The sequence below is a fragment of the Bidens hawaiensis genome, unplaced genomic scaffold (assembly GCF_021521415.1).
Source record: "Bidens hawaiensis isolate Kalapana, Puna unplaced genomic scaffold, B.hawaiensis_p1.1 tig00020919_1, whole genome shotgun sequence".
Taxonomy (NCBI): domain Eukaryota; kingdom Viridiplantae; phylum Streptophyta; class Magnoliopsida; order Asterales; family Asteraceae; genus Bidens; species Bidens hawaiensis.
In genome coordinates, this window is record NW_027493230.1 from 216449 (window position 1) to 233744 (window position 17296).

A 17296-nucleotide genomic window follows, 5' to 3' on the forward strand; every position below is an offset into this window, starting at 1 on the left:
AACGCTTGAGCGTTAGAAAGGCTTCTTCTTGCTTCGAGCCCCAAATATATGGTTTACCTTTGTGCGTTAGAGCTGTTAAAGGCAAAGCGATCTTTGAGAAGTTCGAAATGAAGCGCCGGTAATAACCAGCTAAGCCCAGAAAGGAACGGATCTCGGAAGGAGAGGATGGCGTAATCCAGTTCTTGATTGCTTCAATCTTGGATGGGTCGACATGAATACCCATCTTGTTTACAACGTGACCAAGAAACTGTACTTCATCAGACCAGAATTCACACTTGGAAAGCTTAGCATAGAGTTGCTCAGCTCTAAGCTTTTGCAACACCAACCGAAGATGTTGCTCGTGCTCGGCCTTGGTCTTAGAATACACCAGAACATCATCGATAAACACAATCACGAATTTATCCAAGAAAGGCCTACACACCCGATTCATTAGATCCATGAAAACGGCGGGTGCATTGGTTAAACCGAAGGACATGACCAAGAATTCAAAATGGCCATAACGAGTTCGAAAAGCAGTCTTCGGGACATCTTCATCGCGGATGCGCAACTGGTGATAGCCAGAGCGGAGATCAATCTTCGAGAAACAAGAGGCACCTTGGAGTTGATCAAAGAGGTCGTCAATACGCGGTAAAGGATACCGGTTTTTAATGGTGAGTTTGTTCAACTCGCGGTAATCAATACACATGCGAAACGATCCATCTTTCTTTTTAACGAACAACACCGGAGCACCCCAGGGCGAAGAGCTAGGGCGGATGAATCCTTTAGCAGTCAACTCTTGAAGTTGGCTTGCCAATTCTTGCATCTCAGCGGGCGCAAGACGGTAAGGAGATTTAGCTACGGGGGAAGCACCAGGGACAAGATCAATACGGAACTCGACTTCACGAGCGGGAGGGATACCAGGAAGATCATCAGGAAAAACTTCAGGGAAATCACGCACAACAGGGATATCGCGAAGCTTCTTCTCTTCAGCAGGTTTAACCACATGGGCTAAGAATGCAACACACTTCTTCCGCATGAGTCTTCGGGCTTCGGCGCAAGACATAAGTTTAAGACCGCGGGAGGGTTTCTCGCCGTAGATATGAAGATCACCATTTTCTCGAGGTATGCGAATAAATTTCTTGGCGCAAATAACTTCGGCGCGATTCTTCGAGAGCCAGTCCATACCAATGATAACATCAAAGCTTCCAAGAGGCATGGGGATGAGGTCGATCAGAAAATCGTTTTCGTTAAGGTTAAGCGTGCAATCTTTAATCACCGAGTTAATTAAAACAGTTTCACCGTTAGCCAATTCAACTGAAAAATTATCTTTTAAATCGTTGCGCGGTCGCGCAAGCTTCTGCTCAAAGGCGCGAGAGATAAAACTTCGATCGGCGCCAGTATCAAAAAGTACAGAAGCATAAAATCCGTTAAGCAAAAATGTACCATTAACTACGTCATTATTCGCTTGCGCTTGGTGCGCGGTTATATTAAAAGCTCGTCCACGCGTCACTTGGTTCGAAATCTGGTTCACCGGATTCGCTTGTGTGATTTGCACTTGTAGTCTCGGGCACGCGTTCCGGAAATGACTGGGATCACCGCAGTTAAAGCACGATCTGGGTCGTGGGTTAGGGTATGTTGGTTGTGGGTTCTGCGGGTAAACTGGTAGTGTTGGCGCAATTGGATTGGCGGGAAGGATTTTACAGAACTCAGCAGAGTGACCAGCGCGGCCACATCGGTTACATTGACGACACGGGGTTTGGGTTGGGTGGTGAAGTCTACAGGTTGGGCAAAAGGGTTGATTTCCTGTGTAAGGTTTCTTAGGTGGCGGGGCAGGGAGTGCGGGATTGGTTAAGGCATAGTTGTGAACTACAGGGGGAGTTGGGTAGGCTGACAGAGGGTTAGGCGTGTAAACTGGAGGTTGGTAAATGGGTTGTTGGGTAATGGGCGGGTTGGTAAGCGCATAGGCCTTGCGCCTGCGCTTGAGGTTGTTACGGTTTGAGGGTTCAGGTTTGGTTTCTGTTGGTTCAGGGGCAGTCTTGGTGAGTTTGGTCTTCTCAGTTCCCCGCAGGAACAGGGTTCCTGCTCTGACATGGTTGTCGCTGAGCACAGCGGCCAACTCAATGGCGTCAGAGAGGGTAACTGGGTTTCTGGCCCATACAGAATCTTGAATTTCCATGGGGAGACCCCCAAGGAATTTCTCTATGGCTCGGCGGGAAGGGGTAACAAGGTGAGGGACAAGCAAACTTAGTTCATGGAAGCGCGTCGCGTACTCGCGCGCTTCACCGCTGTACTGCTTAAGATTCCAAAATTCCTCCTCCAGGCGCTTAACTTCGTTGGGAGGGCAGAATTCTCGCGTAAGAATTTCCTTAAATTCCTCCCAGAGCATGCTGGAAGCAGCTTCTGCGCCACGCGCATGAGCTACTCCATTCCACCACGTAAGCGCTCTGGATTCCAGGACACTGGAAGCATACAGGGTTCGTCTGTCTGAGGGGCATTGGGTGTGGAGGAAAGTGTTTTCTATTTTCTCAAGCCACTGGAGCATCACGGTGGCTCCTTCAAGACCTGTGAACTTTGGAGGGTTACCCGCGTTAAAGGACTTAATGTTATAACTCGAGGTATTGTTTTGGCTCAAGGCTTGGGCTATCGCGGCGGCCATTTCCTGGGAACGTTGCTGTCTACGCATGCGCGAGGCTTCTCTTCTCTGAAATCGGCGAGATAGCGGAGGCATTCTATAAAAATTTTAATTTTAGTTAATATCTTGGTTTTAGCGCAAAGTTTTAATCTTATAAAGCTTGGTTTCACGGAGTCAGTTACAGTCAAAAGTTAAAGTAAAATAAATGACCCTAAATGCAGACTTAATAAAGGTAACAAATTCGAATCAAGAGTCGACAATTCATGTATCACCATGACTTTCCGAATTCCCAATTTAAAATATACGGGCAAACGAGTATTGGAGATTGGCGATTCATGTATCACCATGACTTTTCAATCTTCAATATGAAATACACAAGAAAATGAGTATTGGAGGTTGACAATTCATGTATCACCATGACTTTTCAAGTCTCCAACCTCAGAACATAATCGTAAATGGAAATTGAAAATCAACTATTCATGTATCACCATGACTTTTCGGATCTTCAAATCCCAACAAACGAATAGGCAGAAAAAAATCAATAAAAATCGAAATTCAGCAAAAATCGAAATATCGCGAAATAAAACATAAAATCATATACTGCGCAAGCGCGAGCATGTTCATAAATAACGAGTAATTAACAATAAGCGCGCAAACATGAGATTTCTCTCATGCGCGAGAGGGGACTCTTAGGTATTCTAGGCCGTTACGTCTAACCACCTATCCTAAAGTCAACCTGGCTCTGATACCAATCTGTAACACCCCGACCAAAGGCGGATTATACATCGGGGCGCCACATATTGTTTCATTACTCGTGACACTATTGGGTGTCAATATTTAATAAATACATTCATTCGCGCACGCGCAAAGCAAACACATAATATAAATCAACATAAATCAATATATTATAAATCAAAATATTCGAACAGCAATAACTTGTCTTGATACATTTTAATCTAGGTCAAAAATAAAGAAAACTTCCTACGTGTCCACAAGCTCCAAAACAGCTACTGCAAACCTGAACATGTGTTAAAATAAACGTCAAACACTTGCGTGTTGGTGAGAAATCAAGTTTAATACAATACATAGATAACAATAAATCTGCGCGCAACACGTGTATGTCTGGTGTTTAACAAGGGTGCAATCAGATTGTGATCAAGCCTAGATAGATCATAGCTCATAGTTCATAGTTCAATCCGTGCTCCCAATTGAGCACAAAAACGAGAAAACATCTGTGCAAGTGTAAACAAAGAAAACCGTAAACGATAGGTCTCCCGTGTTCATCTAATGGATCCATGAAAACTGCGGAATAGGCCGAACAAAGCGGTTAATGATACACACATACAAATAAACAGCCAAGTAAACGTCCTCAACACATGGGATACTGCGCGACTAAAGTTCATAAACAAGTTTAAGACTCTAAGTTTGTACGAACACATGAACATCCCAAAACATTAAAAATAAAAAGGGATTAGGTACGAGATTACTCACTTGATAAAGATGCGATGATAGATAAAGCAAGAACCAACTTTAAACAAGCACAAGTTAACCTATAAACAAGATTATTGTTTTAACGATCTGTTTTAAGTCTTGATTATAAGTTAGCATAATTAATAAGTTATTATATATAATATATTACCGGAAAACAGGGCAGAGGAGAGGAGAAAACGGAGGCAAGAGAGGAGGGAGGCGGCTGAAGAACAACGGCAGAGAGCAAAAAGGGAGGAAGAGAATAAGAGAGATTAAGTGTTTTGTGTGTGTAGTGTTAGGAAAAATAATGTTATTATTTATAGAGAAACCCTAGGAGACATAAATCCAGAAAAAGGGGAAAAGATTCCAAGACAAACAGAACAAGACAAAACAAAAGATAACAAAAGATATCAAAAGATATGGCAGCTGCAGGGGGCAAGATAAAGCTGACAGGGAACAGAAAAAGGCATGGGAGAGGACAGATAAAGTTACTGGTTAAAGCATGGCAAAAGCAGATCTCAAAAGATAATGTCAGTCACTTTTTCTACCAACCAATGGGGTTGGTACGCATGCTGCGCCGAAAGTAACTATTCAGACATTAGATAGGTTAGGTCAACAGCTCAGAAGAAAAGACATTTACAAAAGCAAACGGCTAGAATAAACAGAAGATACAAGGGTTAAGCGCGGGAAGGCTGAGTGCGTGAGCGCGAAGGCTGGCACAACAATCCTTAGCGCACTGCGGGAAGAATCACAAATCCTTAGCGTGCTGCGTGAAGAACTAGAATTCTAAGCGCATCGCGGGAAGAACATACATTCTTAGCGCATTGCGGGAAGAACATGCATTCTTAGCGCGCTGCGAGAAGAGTTCTCTTCACGCATCGCAGGAACAAGATGTCTTCACGCAGGCTTCCATGTAAGGAGTCTGGCGCGTGGAGCTGCAGACATCCTTAGGCGGGAAGAACCAAAGGACAAGCAAAGAGTTAGAAGAAAAAGAGGGAAACAAGGCGGAAAGAGAGAAGGAAGAGGGAGGGGACGGCGGAAAGAAAGAGAGAGAAAGAGGCGGGAAGGAAATATATATTATTATTATTAAAAATAAAATATAAGTATAAATATTAAATAATAAAAGAAAGAGATCGGGTCAGAGAAACGGGTACCTGGGTCGGGTCGGATCGGGCAGATGTCACAATATCCAAATAGAACAAACAATTTAAATAAGCTCAAATAATGATTATCTTGTTTATATCCTACGGTCTTGTCTAAGTGTCCAACTTCAATCTTCAATACAAAGCAACCTGCATATGCGTAGAAAATGGAGTTTGATCAACAACACATGTTGAGTGAGATGATCACCAATTTTGACACAACAAATAATTATATAATAAACAAATAATAAATGATAAATATTAAATACGCAAACAACACATGTGATAGTAATCAATCAAATCATGACAAAGCATATATCAACTATAAACACAACCAAAGACTAATCCAAGACTTGCTAGTGTGCCAATGAATCGTTACCAAGCGAATCGGACATTGATTACAATGACTAAAGTTGTCGTTTTACCTTCGCCAAGCGAATCGGGTTCCGGTTACTAAGACGGTCGTATGATCATACTAATGAGAACCCTATACAAAGGGGATATGTTGGACCTCTCTGAATGTTGTCAAGTAAACAATTAAACATGTAGCAATTAGCAAATAGCATTCAACTAATATTCACACAATGATGATGTTTGCGAGTTTGTGTGTATATATATGATAGAAAATATGAGTATGTACACGTATATCCCCAAAATGTTTAAAAATAGTGGATAAAAAGGGGAATGATCAAATTCACCTTAGATTAATGACAAGCGATTAATAAATGCGATTAAACGAGCTAACGAATAAGCGAGTCGTCCACTACATGCCAAACGATATATATAATTCAGAATCTGAGACTTTAGGATGTGATAACATAAATAAAAACGAACTCTATGCCGCTGGAATTAATCCAAACAGACGTTTAGAACTCAAGTTATGTTTGTTTTAGGATTTAAGCGAGCTGGTACTGACCAGAATCCGAACAGCGAGTCGGAAGTCGGGTTTTGGTCAGTAGCCTTAAAACCACGTTAAGAGAATAAAAGTCTTCTGGACCGAACATTGAATCAGACCAGAAGTATGAAAAAACGGTAAGTCAAACTAGTTGACTATTTTGCCATTTAATGAGTTTTAAACGAATTGACCAGTCAACACCCTTCAACCACCGAAATTGATTGAAGGTTATTGACTAGGGAATTTTTATGAACTATTTCTATCTTTACAACTTACCCAGAAAGTGAAAGGATTAACCACAACGAAGAGTCAAAGGTTCAATTATAAGTAAAGTCAAACGAACGAACTTGTATCTTCAACAAATAAGCAAAAACCAAAGGGTTTGGTGATGGTCAGAGGTAGGTGACGACTGAGATAGGTTCTCTAGGGTTTAGGGATGATTTATGACAGATAATATATGATATGTTTATATAGGATACGCTAAATTGAACTTAATATGGTAACTTACTCGTTTAAGAAACCTAATGGGCCTTTAATGATAATCAATATTATAACCAGTAAATTTCATTCTTGACAAGGGTTAGTAAATATGGACATGTATCTAAGATTTAGAGGATTTATTGGGGCTTAATTCACTCGATTATGTCATAAAATAAGCGATTTCGAACCAAAAACAAACTAGAAATCAATAATAAACGAAACGAGCTGTGCAGGTAGCCCATAGCGCCGCGTGGTGGCCCTAGGCCACCCCACCACGTGGTGCTCCGGCCAAAAGGAGGAAAATTTCATATTTTGTCAACTTTAGTCCCTATAGTTTGGATTTAGGTCATTTAACGAACTTTTTATGCATAGTTTAAGATTTGAACAACATATAAAGTATAAGGGGCCTAAAGTGAACATTATAAACTTAATTACTTATAAACACTTGATTTTCAATAATAATAAAGGTCTAAAAATGTTTCGGTTGTTTCAAACGTAAATGACTACGGGTTTGGAAAAATCCGAAATGTTACAGGTGGCGATGGAGAGCAGCATCCTTTTGGCCGTCAACAACCTCGGTTTAACATACCGATCTATCATGAGTGTGTATCGGAAGATGGTCCAAAGTTTGATGAAGACGGATTTGATTTCGATGAAGATGAGTGTTTATTTTTGAAACATGTTCTTAACCGATTGCCCACAGAAAACGAGTCGATGTATGAACATGCCAAGGTTGCTACTGGTATTTTCGATGAGATTTTAATGGCCGAAAAGAGTGTTGCGAGCGATGACACGCTGATAGATAGTGGTGCTACAATTCCTACGGTGGCCACAGGTTGTGTTTTGCTGTTCAATGATGGTGACTTGGTCTTGGAAGTTCCAATCAACATGTCGATAATTATGGGGTCCTTGCATGGTAACGAGCAAAACATTGAATCCAATATGCAACTGAATATTCAAAATATAGAGAATATTGTGGTTTTCAAATATACTGGTAAAAGATCTCTGATTTCTATGAATAAGGGTGGTAATTTTTTAATTTTTAAAGATACAAATATTTATATAAATGATGTCGTGGGAATGAAGATTTCAAATAATAAAGGGTTATATCACAATTTAGTAAATGTTTTGCTCGTGGAGGATGCTATTATCTGTTTAAATGGGGCTACCCCCGATAAGAGGGGGTTACTTGAAACTATTATTGCTAGCCTTGTTGAGACAGAGGGACCTAGCAACCTAATAGACCCAGGTGGTACAAGTCTAAAGTTGGGCAAGACGATCTGTCACGTCGGAATGTTTAGGCGGGTCGTGATGGTAATAAAAATAAATGAGAAGCGGGTTAATGTTCCGTGTGACACCAGAGGCAAAACTCGAGGACGAGTTTTTTCGAAGATGAGGAGTATGATGCAGATTATCTCCTTATTTGAATTATTTTAATATCTTTTATTATTTTTATACTTATCTAGTTTCCATGTTTATCTCTTTTATTTGTTTAGTATAAGTAGGGCTATGTTTGTTTAGTTCTTTAGTTTTTTGATTAAATTTTTATATAAAGAACATTGTTCTAGGAACCTATGGTTCGATTTGTCGTCCTTTGATTAATCATGAGTCTCTCGAGCCATTGATCGTTTTCGAAACTGCATCAGTGGGTCTTCGGACGGGTGGGTTTTCCTCAGAACTGAAGATAACTTGGAGGTGCTTAAGGGTTCCATACGGTTGAGTTAGACCAGCTGGCAGTGGTTTTTTGCTATTGAGTCACCGTAAGTACGAAGACATTTTATGCTAGTTGGACGTCAAAAAAGAAAAAAAAAAGATTCTCCGGATCCCATAATTGAAAGAGCAGAGCAGGTTAACTTAACTCCAAAGGACCCCACTTTTGAGTTTCTGGAAGAAAGAAAGAAAGATCTTTAATTGAGCTTGTTTCCACCACTACCATGTGCACATCCTCTTTGACCCCTTAATAATAGCTTTGGAATCTTCTGCCAGACACAGCATTAATAATAATAGCTTCTAAGTGGCTAGTTTGTGGAGGGGTTGACGTAATTTGGGTTTTCTTGGAAGTGGGTTAGGATCAATTCGCTTACTTTTTAACTTTTGCAATGTGGGTTTTCTTCCAATTGATTGATTCTGTATCTGGGTTCTGCTAATTTCACCAAATTTAGGGTTTTGGAAGTTGGGTTTTGTTTTGATCAAAATTTAGGGTTTTGGAAGTTGGGTTCTGCTGATTTGATCGAAATTAGGGTTCTTGGAACTCAATTTGTGGGTTGTTGACTTTGTGAAGTCAATTGGTGTTTGAGTAGCAATAATGGCTTGTATGAAGTTAGGATCCAAAGCTGATGCATTCCAGAAGCAAGGCCAGGCTTGGTATGTTTTTAATCTTTGTAAATTTGTCATTTTTCTGATCTATTTTATACATATAAATATATGCTGGTCAGAAAAATAAAATAAAAATAAATATATAATTGATTATATATTTATGTGTGTTTGTGTATGTATGCATGATTTGGTACTGATTTGCTATGAGTTCTTGCATTCATGGATTTCTTGATGATCAGTAGACTTGTTTATCCAAATTTATGTTCCTAAAAGTTGTAAAATCATGTGTTTTCTTGATTTAGATGACCTGTATCAGTGCTACAGTGAAGATGTGATGTGTTTGACTAAAAAGTCAAAGGGATTTTTTGTTATGTCAAAGGGAGCTTGATTTATTTGAGGGTTGCTTTTCAAGTTACCATCTTGTTTGTTAAAATTTAAAGATCTTGTGTTAATGTTAAAGTTTAAAGATATATATATACCTCAAAAGTAAAGGGTAACTTGATTGCAGTGAGGGTTTTTTTCTCAACTTTATAATCAACTATCTAGTTGAAGAAGTTACCATCGTTTTTGACTTTTTTCCAAGTTTTACGAGGTATGTTTGACCTCAAAGATCAAAGGATATGTTGGTCCATGTGTTCTCTCAACTTAAAATTGATTGAACTGAGGTTTTATTTTTCAACTTAAAAATGTAAGATTGGTATAGTTATCAAATTTTAAAGAATAAAAGTAATATGTTTGACCTCAAAGTCAAAGAATACATATGTCCTTAGAACATAAACTTGATTGTACATGTGATGCTATTTCATTTTTTACACCAAATCTGTTCATAAAGATTAATGTATTTAGCACCATCATATCCAATTTTATAAATAACTATCAATTTCGAAGTTAAAAGTCAAAATTAGACCTCAAAAGTCAAATTACACATGTCTTTGTACCTATTATTAAGCTCTACGCTACTTCATGTTCCTACTTTTGATTTCTTTTTGCAATTAATTTTGAGCTATCACCGGCTATTCTTGATCTTTTTGTTGGGCATATGATTTGCGGCTTTATTTATTTTCTGAACGATTTTTGTGGCTTTATTTTTTATGTACTAATTTGGACGTTTGGATATGATTATAATTGTAGGTTTTGCACAACCGGTCTCCCAAGTGATATTGTTGTTGAAGTGGAAGATATGTCTTTCCATCTCCATAAGGTTAGCTTTATCGTTTCTTATGTTCTCTATTTATGGTCATACTTTGACCTTGACTATCAAAAGAACAATTTAAAGTTTCAAAATTGATGTATACGTCTTTGAATTCGAAAGAAAAAGGAGTAATAGCATTGGAAAATTAACAATGTGCCTGAAATGTAAATAGAATGCATTCTGAAAATGTGAAATCGTAATTATAACTTTAGCAAAATGAAAGTTTGTCATTCAAAGTCAACGGATGAAGACTGGAGTATGTTTCAACCCGCTTTCAACATTCCTTTTTTCAAGAAGTTATCTTGTTAAAATTATTTTTTTGTTTATTATCATTATTGCACTTAAATTCAATGGTATCGCTTTGGGCCTTCGATTTTTCAGATATCCTGCAAATGAATATTCTGAAAGAAGTTCAAACAAAATCTGAGAACCTTGACCCGTTGTACTTATGAACAGGTCGATTAGGGTTATGTTTCGTTTGAATCAAGTAAAAAAACAATTAGTTAAAAAGTAAACAGGCCAAGCGGGTCGAAGTAATCTAAACTATTGTTTAATTATGCATACACCCTCCTAAATCACTTTACTTAAACAATAGATTATTATTATTGTTGTTGTTGTTGTTATTATTATTATTATTATTTTGCGTTATACACATTCTCCAACTTATTTTTGCAGTTCCCATTGCTTTCAAGAAGCGGCGTCATGGAAAGATTGATAGCAGAAGCATCCGAAAAAGGCGACACAAATGGCACCATAACCCTAACCGACATTCCCGGTGGGGCCAAAAAATTCGAACTCGTTGCTAAATTCTGTTACGGTGTAAAACATGAAATAACCGCCTCAAATGTGGCCCCCCTCCGGTGTGCTGCCGAATATCTAGAGATGACCGAAGAATACGGAGAAGACAACTTAATTTCACAAACCGAAATCTTCCTCAATCAAGTCGTTCTTAAAAACTGGAAAGATTCCTTAAAAGCACTCCAAACGTGCGGTGATGATAATATTATCCATCGTGCCGAAGAGCTTAATATTACAAAACGGTGCATTGAGTCGTTAGCAGTCAAGGCGAGCACCGATCCGAATTTGTTCGGTTGGCCCGTGATTGACCACGGTGGGCCCATGCAAAGCCCGGGCGGTAGTGTGTTGTGGAACGGGATAAGCACCGGGGCCCGGCCCAAAAACGTGAGCTCCAATTGGTGGTATGATGACGTGTCGTCTTTGACTTTGATTCTTTACAAAAGGTTGACTTTGGCAATGGAGGCCCGTGGGATTAAACAAGAAATAATAGCGGGTTCTCTCGAGTATTACGCGAAAAAGTATTTACCGGGCTTGACTCGCCGGAAAACCGCACCAGCGGGTGTAACCACCATCGAGCCGCCATCGGAAGAAGACCAAAAGATTTTACTTGAAGAAGTCAACCGATTACTTCCAATGCAAAAAGGTCTAGTTTCGACTAAATTCTTATTCGGGCTTTTACAGACCGGGTTGATTCTTCGGGCTGACCCGTCTTGCATATTGGATTTGGAGAAAAGAATCGGGATGCAACTTGATCAAGCAACTCTTGAAGATTTATTAATGCCGAATTTTTCGTACTCGATGGAAACGTTGTATAATATTGAGTGTGTGCAACGGATGGTGGAGCATTTTATGGCTATGGATCAAGCAACAGGTGGTGGGTCCCCTTGTTCCATTGAGGATGAACGATTAATGGGTTCACCGTCTTTGACACCTGTCACAATGGTGGCTAAGCTTATTGACGGGTACTTGGCGGAAGTTGCACCCGATGTTAATTTAAAGCTTCCTAAGTTTATGTCTCTTGCGGAGGCGGTTCCCGAGTATGCTAGACCGTTGGATGATGGGTTGTATCGTGCAATCGATATTTATTTGAAGGTAAATGACTTGTGATGATTCACTTTTGATAAATATGTTTTAACTATTAGTTACACGGAAAATATCCATTAGTTTAAAAACTTATCATGCGAAGAAGACATAAATTTCATGAGTAAAGGGAGAATTTGAAAAGACCGCATTACCCTTCCGTTAGTATGGAGATATGGGTGCAATGGTTCTTCTGATCTATGCTCATTTTAGAGAAAGTGCTCAACTATTTGTTAAAAGTCTAAACGACCCCTTAAATTTTACCGAATAGGAAAAATTTGTGTATAATGCATGGATAGTTCAGCACGAAAAAATGCCATAAAAGGAGATATTGCAATTCTCGTGGGCGAAAGAGTATGTAAAAGGCCAAATTACCCTTCTATAGGTTAAAATGTGTAAAATACCCATATTCCCTTAATGACAGAACAGGAAAACTTGCTATAAAAGCCATACTACAGTTTTATTATCATTGCAAGATACGTATTTTGAGGGGTATAATTGTCAAATCTAATAGTTCTCAATTTCACAATTGCAGTCTCATTCATGGCTAGCAGATTCAGACAGAGAACAGCTGTGCAGACTCATGGACTGCCAAAAACTATCATTAGAAGCGTGCACACACGCCGCGCAGAACGAACGATTGCCATTACGAATCATAGTCCAAGTTCTGTTCTTTGAGCAGTTGCAGCTCAGGACCTCCATGGCGAGCTGCTTCTTGGTTTCAGACAATCTTGCAGACGGGTCAAGACAGTTTAGAAGCGGGTTAGGTGTGGCATCACAAGAGGGTGGTTGGACCACAGCTGTGAGGGAGAATCAAGTTCTGAAAGTGGGCATGGATAGCATGCGGATGAGGGTGTCGGAGCTCGAAAAAGAGTGTTCAAATATGAAGCAGGAGATTGAGAAACTGGGGCAGGCCAAGGGCGGCAGTGGCGGTGGCGGAGGCAGTGGTGGTGGTAGCACTTGGAGTAATATGTCAAAGAAGTTTGGGTTCAAACTCAAGTCTCAAATGTGTAGTGCACAAGAGGGAAGTGTTAGCAAGCAAAGTAATGGAAGTGGGAAGGCTGAAAAGGGTAGAGGGAAGCAACAAAAGCAACTAAAGCATAAGAAAGATTTGTCTTGGGAAGGGTAAAATAGGAAAGAAAATGTTTAAAAGAAAGTATTTGTTTGGCAAAGTGTAAACTTAGACTGCATTCAAGTCTCAAATTGCTAAACAAATATTTTTTTTTAAAAAACCTCTTTGTATGTTTGTTAGTCTTGTTTATTATATTAAGTTTGGGTTTAAATATTGTGTGGTAAAAGTCAATTGTAAGAAGACCTAAATGTAGATGGGAAAGGTTTGTTTGTTTGCCTTTTGTATTATTTAGTATACTATACACAAACCTTAGAAATTGATTTTGATAAATAAAACAAAATTACTTCGTCGGTTTGAGATTTAAATGGTTTGGAGTTCTTTTAATAAATGGCTTAATGATAATGGGTTTGGATTGGGAGGCATGGAGTTCTTTTAATTTCAACTTTATTATAATAATAAAAACTTTACATTTTTAATTAAGCGACCGTTTAAGAGCTGTCTCTCCACATCTAGTTCGAGTTTTGCGACAGATAAACATCTTGATTCACCGGTGTTTAGTCGTTTAGATGGTGCATGTTGTATAAAATAAATCTAAATCAATTCTTTTTGTTGAATTTTTGTTTAACAAACACTTTTTATTATAAATAAATAAATAAAATAAAACCTTTTTGTTTAACTAACACTGGAAAAAGGGTTAATAAAGATCAAAAGTAAAAACCAAATGATTATTATATCACTTTTATTAAATATATTTAACATATTTCCATAATGATTATTATATTAAAATCAACTTAACTTTAAATGCTAAAGTATTAATATAGATATAATTGCAAATAAATTAAAAAAAAAACAAATTATGACAATAGTTAATAAACAATTATATGTTAAAATAACAATTAATTAATAATAAATTAATTATCATGTAGAGTTTGAGCTTTAGAAATAAAGTCTTAAACAAACTAAACCTAAGCTCTCGTAAGTTAAAACTTGCTTGGTCTCCTTTAAAATAGGTGGGCCCCATTAATTATTTATTTATTTTTATTAAAGTTTAAGTTGTATTTATATATTTTTTAAAATAAACTTCCTAAAGCTTTGTAAAAATAGAAAAACAAATCTTATTGAAAATTTCAAAAACAAATGTATAACTCACAATGATAATTGAACATGTAGACCTAAACATGTTGAGTCGTCAATTTGGGCCTGATCCGTTGCTTGCTTGCCGATAGCCATAATAGGCCCGGCCCATAAGAAGAAGTTTACAACGGCTACTTTTACTAGCCGTTTAATTCACCCCCAAATTCATTCTGTAAACCCTGGTTTGTTGATATATAAATAAATCCCAAATTCTCGGTGTCTAATCACACAATTGCTTATACAATCGACAATCATCTGATCACTCGCTCTTGCTTCGATTACGGTTTTGTTAATCTGATTGATTTCTTTTAATTAGTTTTTGATTTGACTACTATACATACGTATACATATATATATCTATCTATCTGTTGTTACTACTAACGTCATGGATGCAGGCTCTGTAACTAGTTCTTCAGCCACCAAGTCATCATCATCACGACGCCAATTCCTTCATAGAAAGACTTCTCAAGAAAATGTATGTCAATTTGGGCCTTTAATTAAATTAGGGTTTGTCTGATACTGAATTAGGGTTTTATTTGATTATTTCACAGGGTTTTTATTGATGAATTGTCTACTGATTTAGGGTTTTTATTGTTTATTTAATGATTTGAATTAGGGATTTATTTTGTTTGTACGACGGATTGATTATTGAATTAGGGTTTTTATTGATGAATTGGTTACTGATTTAGGGTTTTTTTTGTTTGTTTACTAAATCGATTACTGAATTAGTTTTTTATTTGATGAATTGATTACTGAATAAGTGTTTTGTTTGCTTATTTATTCAATTACTGAATTAGTTTGTTTTTGTTTTTTTTTTATGATTCAATTACTGAATTAGTGTTTTGTTTGTTTATTTGTAGCTGGACCGATTTATACCTAACAGATCAGCCATGGACTTTGATTACGCCCATTACATGCTAACATATAAAGGTAAGGAGAATCCAATTGCAGGTACCTCACCATCCAAGGAAGCTTACAGGAAGCAGTTAGCAGAAAGCCTCAACATGAACAGAACCAGGATCCTAGCCTTCAGGAACAAGCCCCCTACGCCAACAGAACCAGTTCAAACTGACTGGTCTTCAATCCAGCAGGCGAAACCAGCAAAAGCCCCTAGATACATCCCTCAGGTAATCATCATTCACGTGATCCCTTTATGATCACATTCAAATTTGTATTTAAAGCCCTAACAGTTTCATTTGATTTCAAACAGACTTCTGAAAGGACTCTGGATGCACCCGATATCCAAGACGATTACTACTTGAATCTGTTAGATTGGGGAAGCGCCAATGTTCTTGCAATTGCCCTGGGAAATACAGTGTATCTATGGGATGCTGCAGATGGTAGCACATCAGAACTCGTTACTGTAGATGATGATGAGGGCCCGGTGATGAGTGTCAAGTGGGCTCCGGACGGCCGCCACATCTCAGTTGGTCTAAACAGTTCTAATGTCCAACTCTGGGATTCAACCTCTAATAAACTGGTATGGTACTTCTGTAAAGCTTTTATGATTCTAATTTTTTTTTTGGGTGATTGCTTTCTAAATTTTATTTATTTTTTAAACAAACAGCTGAGAACTTTGAGGGGATGCCATCAGTCTCGGGTTGGATCAATGGACTGGAACAGCCACATACTCACAACGGGAGGAATGGACGGTCGGATCATAAACAACGACGTCAGAATAAGATCACACATAGTGGAAACATACTCTGGTCACCACCAAGAGGTCTGCGGGTTAAAATGGTCAGCCTCGGGTCAACAGCTAGCCAGTGGGGGCAACGACAACCTCCTGCACATTTGGGACCGATCAGCGGCTTCGGTTAACTCACCGACTCGATGGCTTCACCGGCTGGAGGACCACACGGCGGCAGTTAAAGCGCTCGCGTGGTGCCCGTTTCAGGGTAATCTTCTTGCTTCTGGCGGTGGTGGCAGTGATAAGTGTATAAAGTTTTGGAACACGCACATGGGTGCTTGCTTGAACTCAGTGGACACAGGGTCCCAGGTGTGCGCACTTTTGTGGAACCAGAATGAGCGGGAGCTGTTGAGCTCACATGGGTTTAGTCAAAACCAGTTGACTTTGTGGAAGTATCCGTCAATGGTTAAAATGGCAGAGCTTACTGGGCACACGTCCAGAGTTCTTTACATGGCGCAGGTATAGTTAGTTAAAACCGATACTGTAATTATTATATTTGTTTCTGAATTTAAATACTGGTGTAATTAACTGTAAATTGATATGTTTGCAGAGCCCGGATGGATGCACGGTTGCATCAGCTGCAGGAGATGAGACGTTGAGGTTTTGGAATGTTTTTGGGAGCCCGGAAGTGGCAGCTAAGGCCACCCGAAAAGCTGTTCTGGAGCCGTTTGCTCATGTGAGCCGTATACGGTGATTTTGTTTGTACCCTTGGAAACCGGTTGAAGTATATGTTTTGATTAAACGGGTATTTGGCCATGTTTTGTTTAAACCGGTTGAAGTATACAAAATTGCGTATATTTTAGTTGGATGCCTGTAATTCCTTCCTGTATATAACAAAATTGTGTTATCAAAATACATTTTTTGGGTTAAAAGTTTTAACCCAAAACTTAACATTACAATTAAGGTTTCCCTTTGAAGATCATGTAATTTCTTGATTTCCAAATTACAAATTATCCAACAGGTTACCGTAAAAACCGCTTGCACCCCGTGACATTCATTCATCCGCTAGGATCCTCCAATAGCTCCTCTGGTAGCGTAACCCCACTCATTCACTCCATATCCACTATTTTGGCTGCCCTACCTACGTTGCAAATGGAAGAAGATTTATCGTTATGTTCATTCCAGAAACCATCTCATCTGCTTTGAATTTTAGATACTCTTATCGTGTTTGGTACGAACGCTCGGGGAATCGTTCATCATAAAGTTCGTCTATGTTCATCCGTATAATAAATGAACCAGACCGACGTGAACAAAAAATCTCCTTCGGTAAGCTTAACATATGAATGGGCAGAGGTTGCGTTCGTTCAATGGTGTTCATGAACGTATAACGTCCGCTCGGTTCGGTTTGTTTATGTCTACGTCCGTTAATGTGTACTATTTTGTAGTTAATATGTTTTTTTGTTTTTCTACCAGATT

General features: G+C 38.7%; 2 protein-coding genes across 2 annotated transcripts; both read left to right on the forward strand.

Moving 5' to 3' along the window:
- The first annotated feature begins 8795 nt into the window (after positions 1 to 8795).
- On the forward strand, positions 8796 to 13195 carry LOC143562218 (BTB/POZ domain-containing protein At1g30440-like). The gene is made up of 4 exons (XM_077050093.1): positions 8796 to 8962; positions 10046 to 10115; positions 10782 to 11996; positions 12520 to 13195. Exons 1-4 carry the CDS (start codon positions 8904 to 8906, stop codon positions 13111 to 13113), a joined length of 1938 nt encoding a protein of 645 aa, XP_076906208.1. The 5' UTR covers positions 8796 to 8903; the 3' UTR covers positions 13114 to 13195.
- Positions 13196 to 14438: 1243 nt separating this feature from the next.
- Positions 14439 to 16574, forward strand: LOC143562196 (cell division cycle 20.1, cofactor of APC complex-like). The gene is made up of 5 exons (XM_077050080.1): positions 14439 to 14665; positions 15051 to 15317; positions 15401 to 15670; positions 15758 to 16339; positions 16431 to 16574. The coding sequence occupies exons 1-5, from the start codon at positions 14576 to 14578 to the stop codon at positions 16572 to 16574; spliced, it is 1353 nt and encodes a 450-aa protein (XP_076906195.1). The 5' UTR covers positions 14439 to 14575.
- Positions 16575 to 17296: the final 722 nt, after the last annotated feature.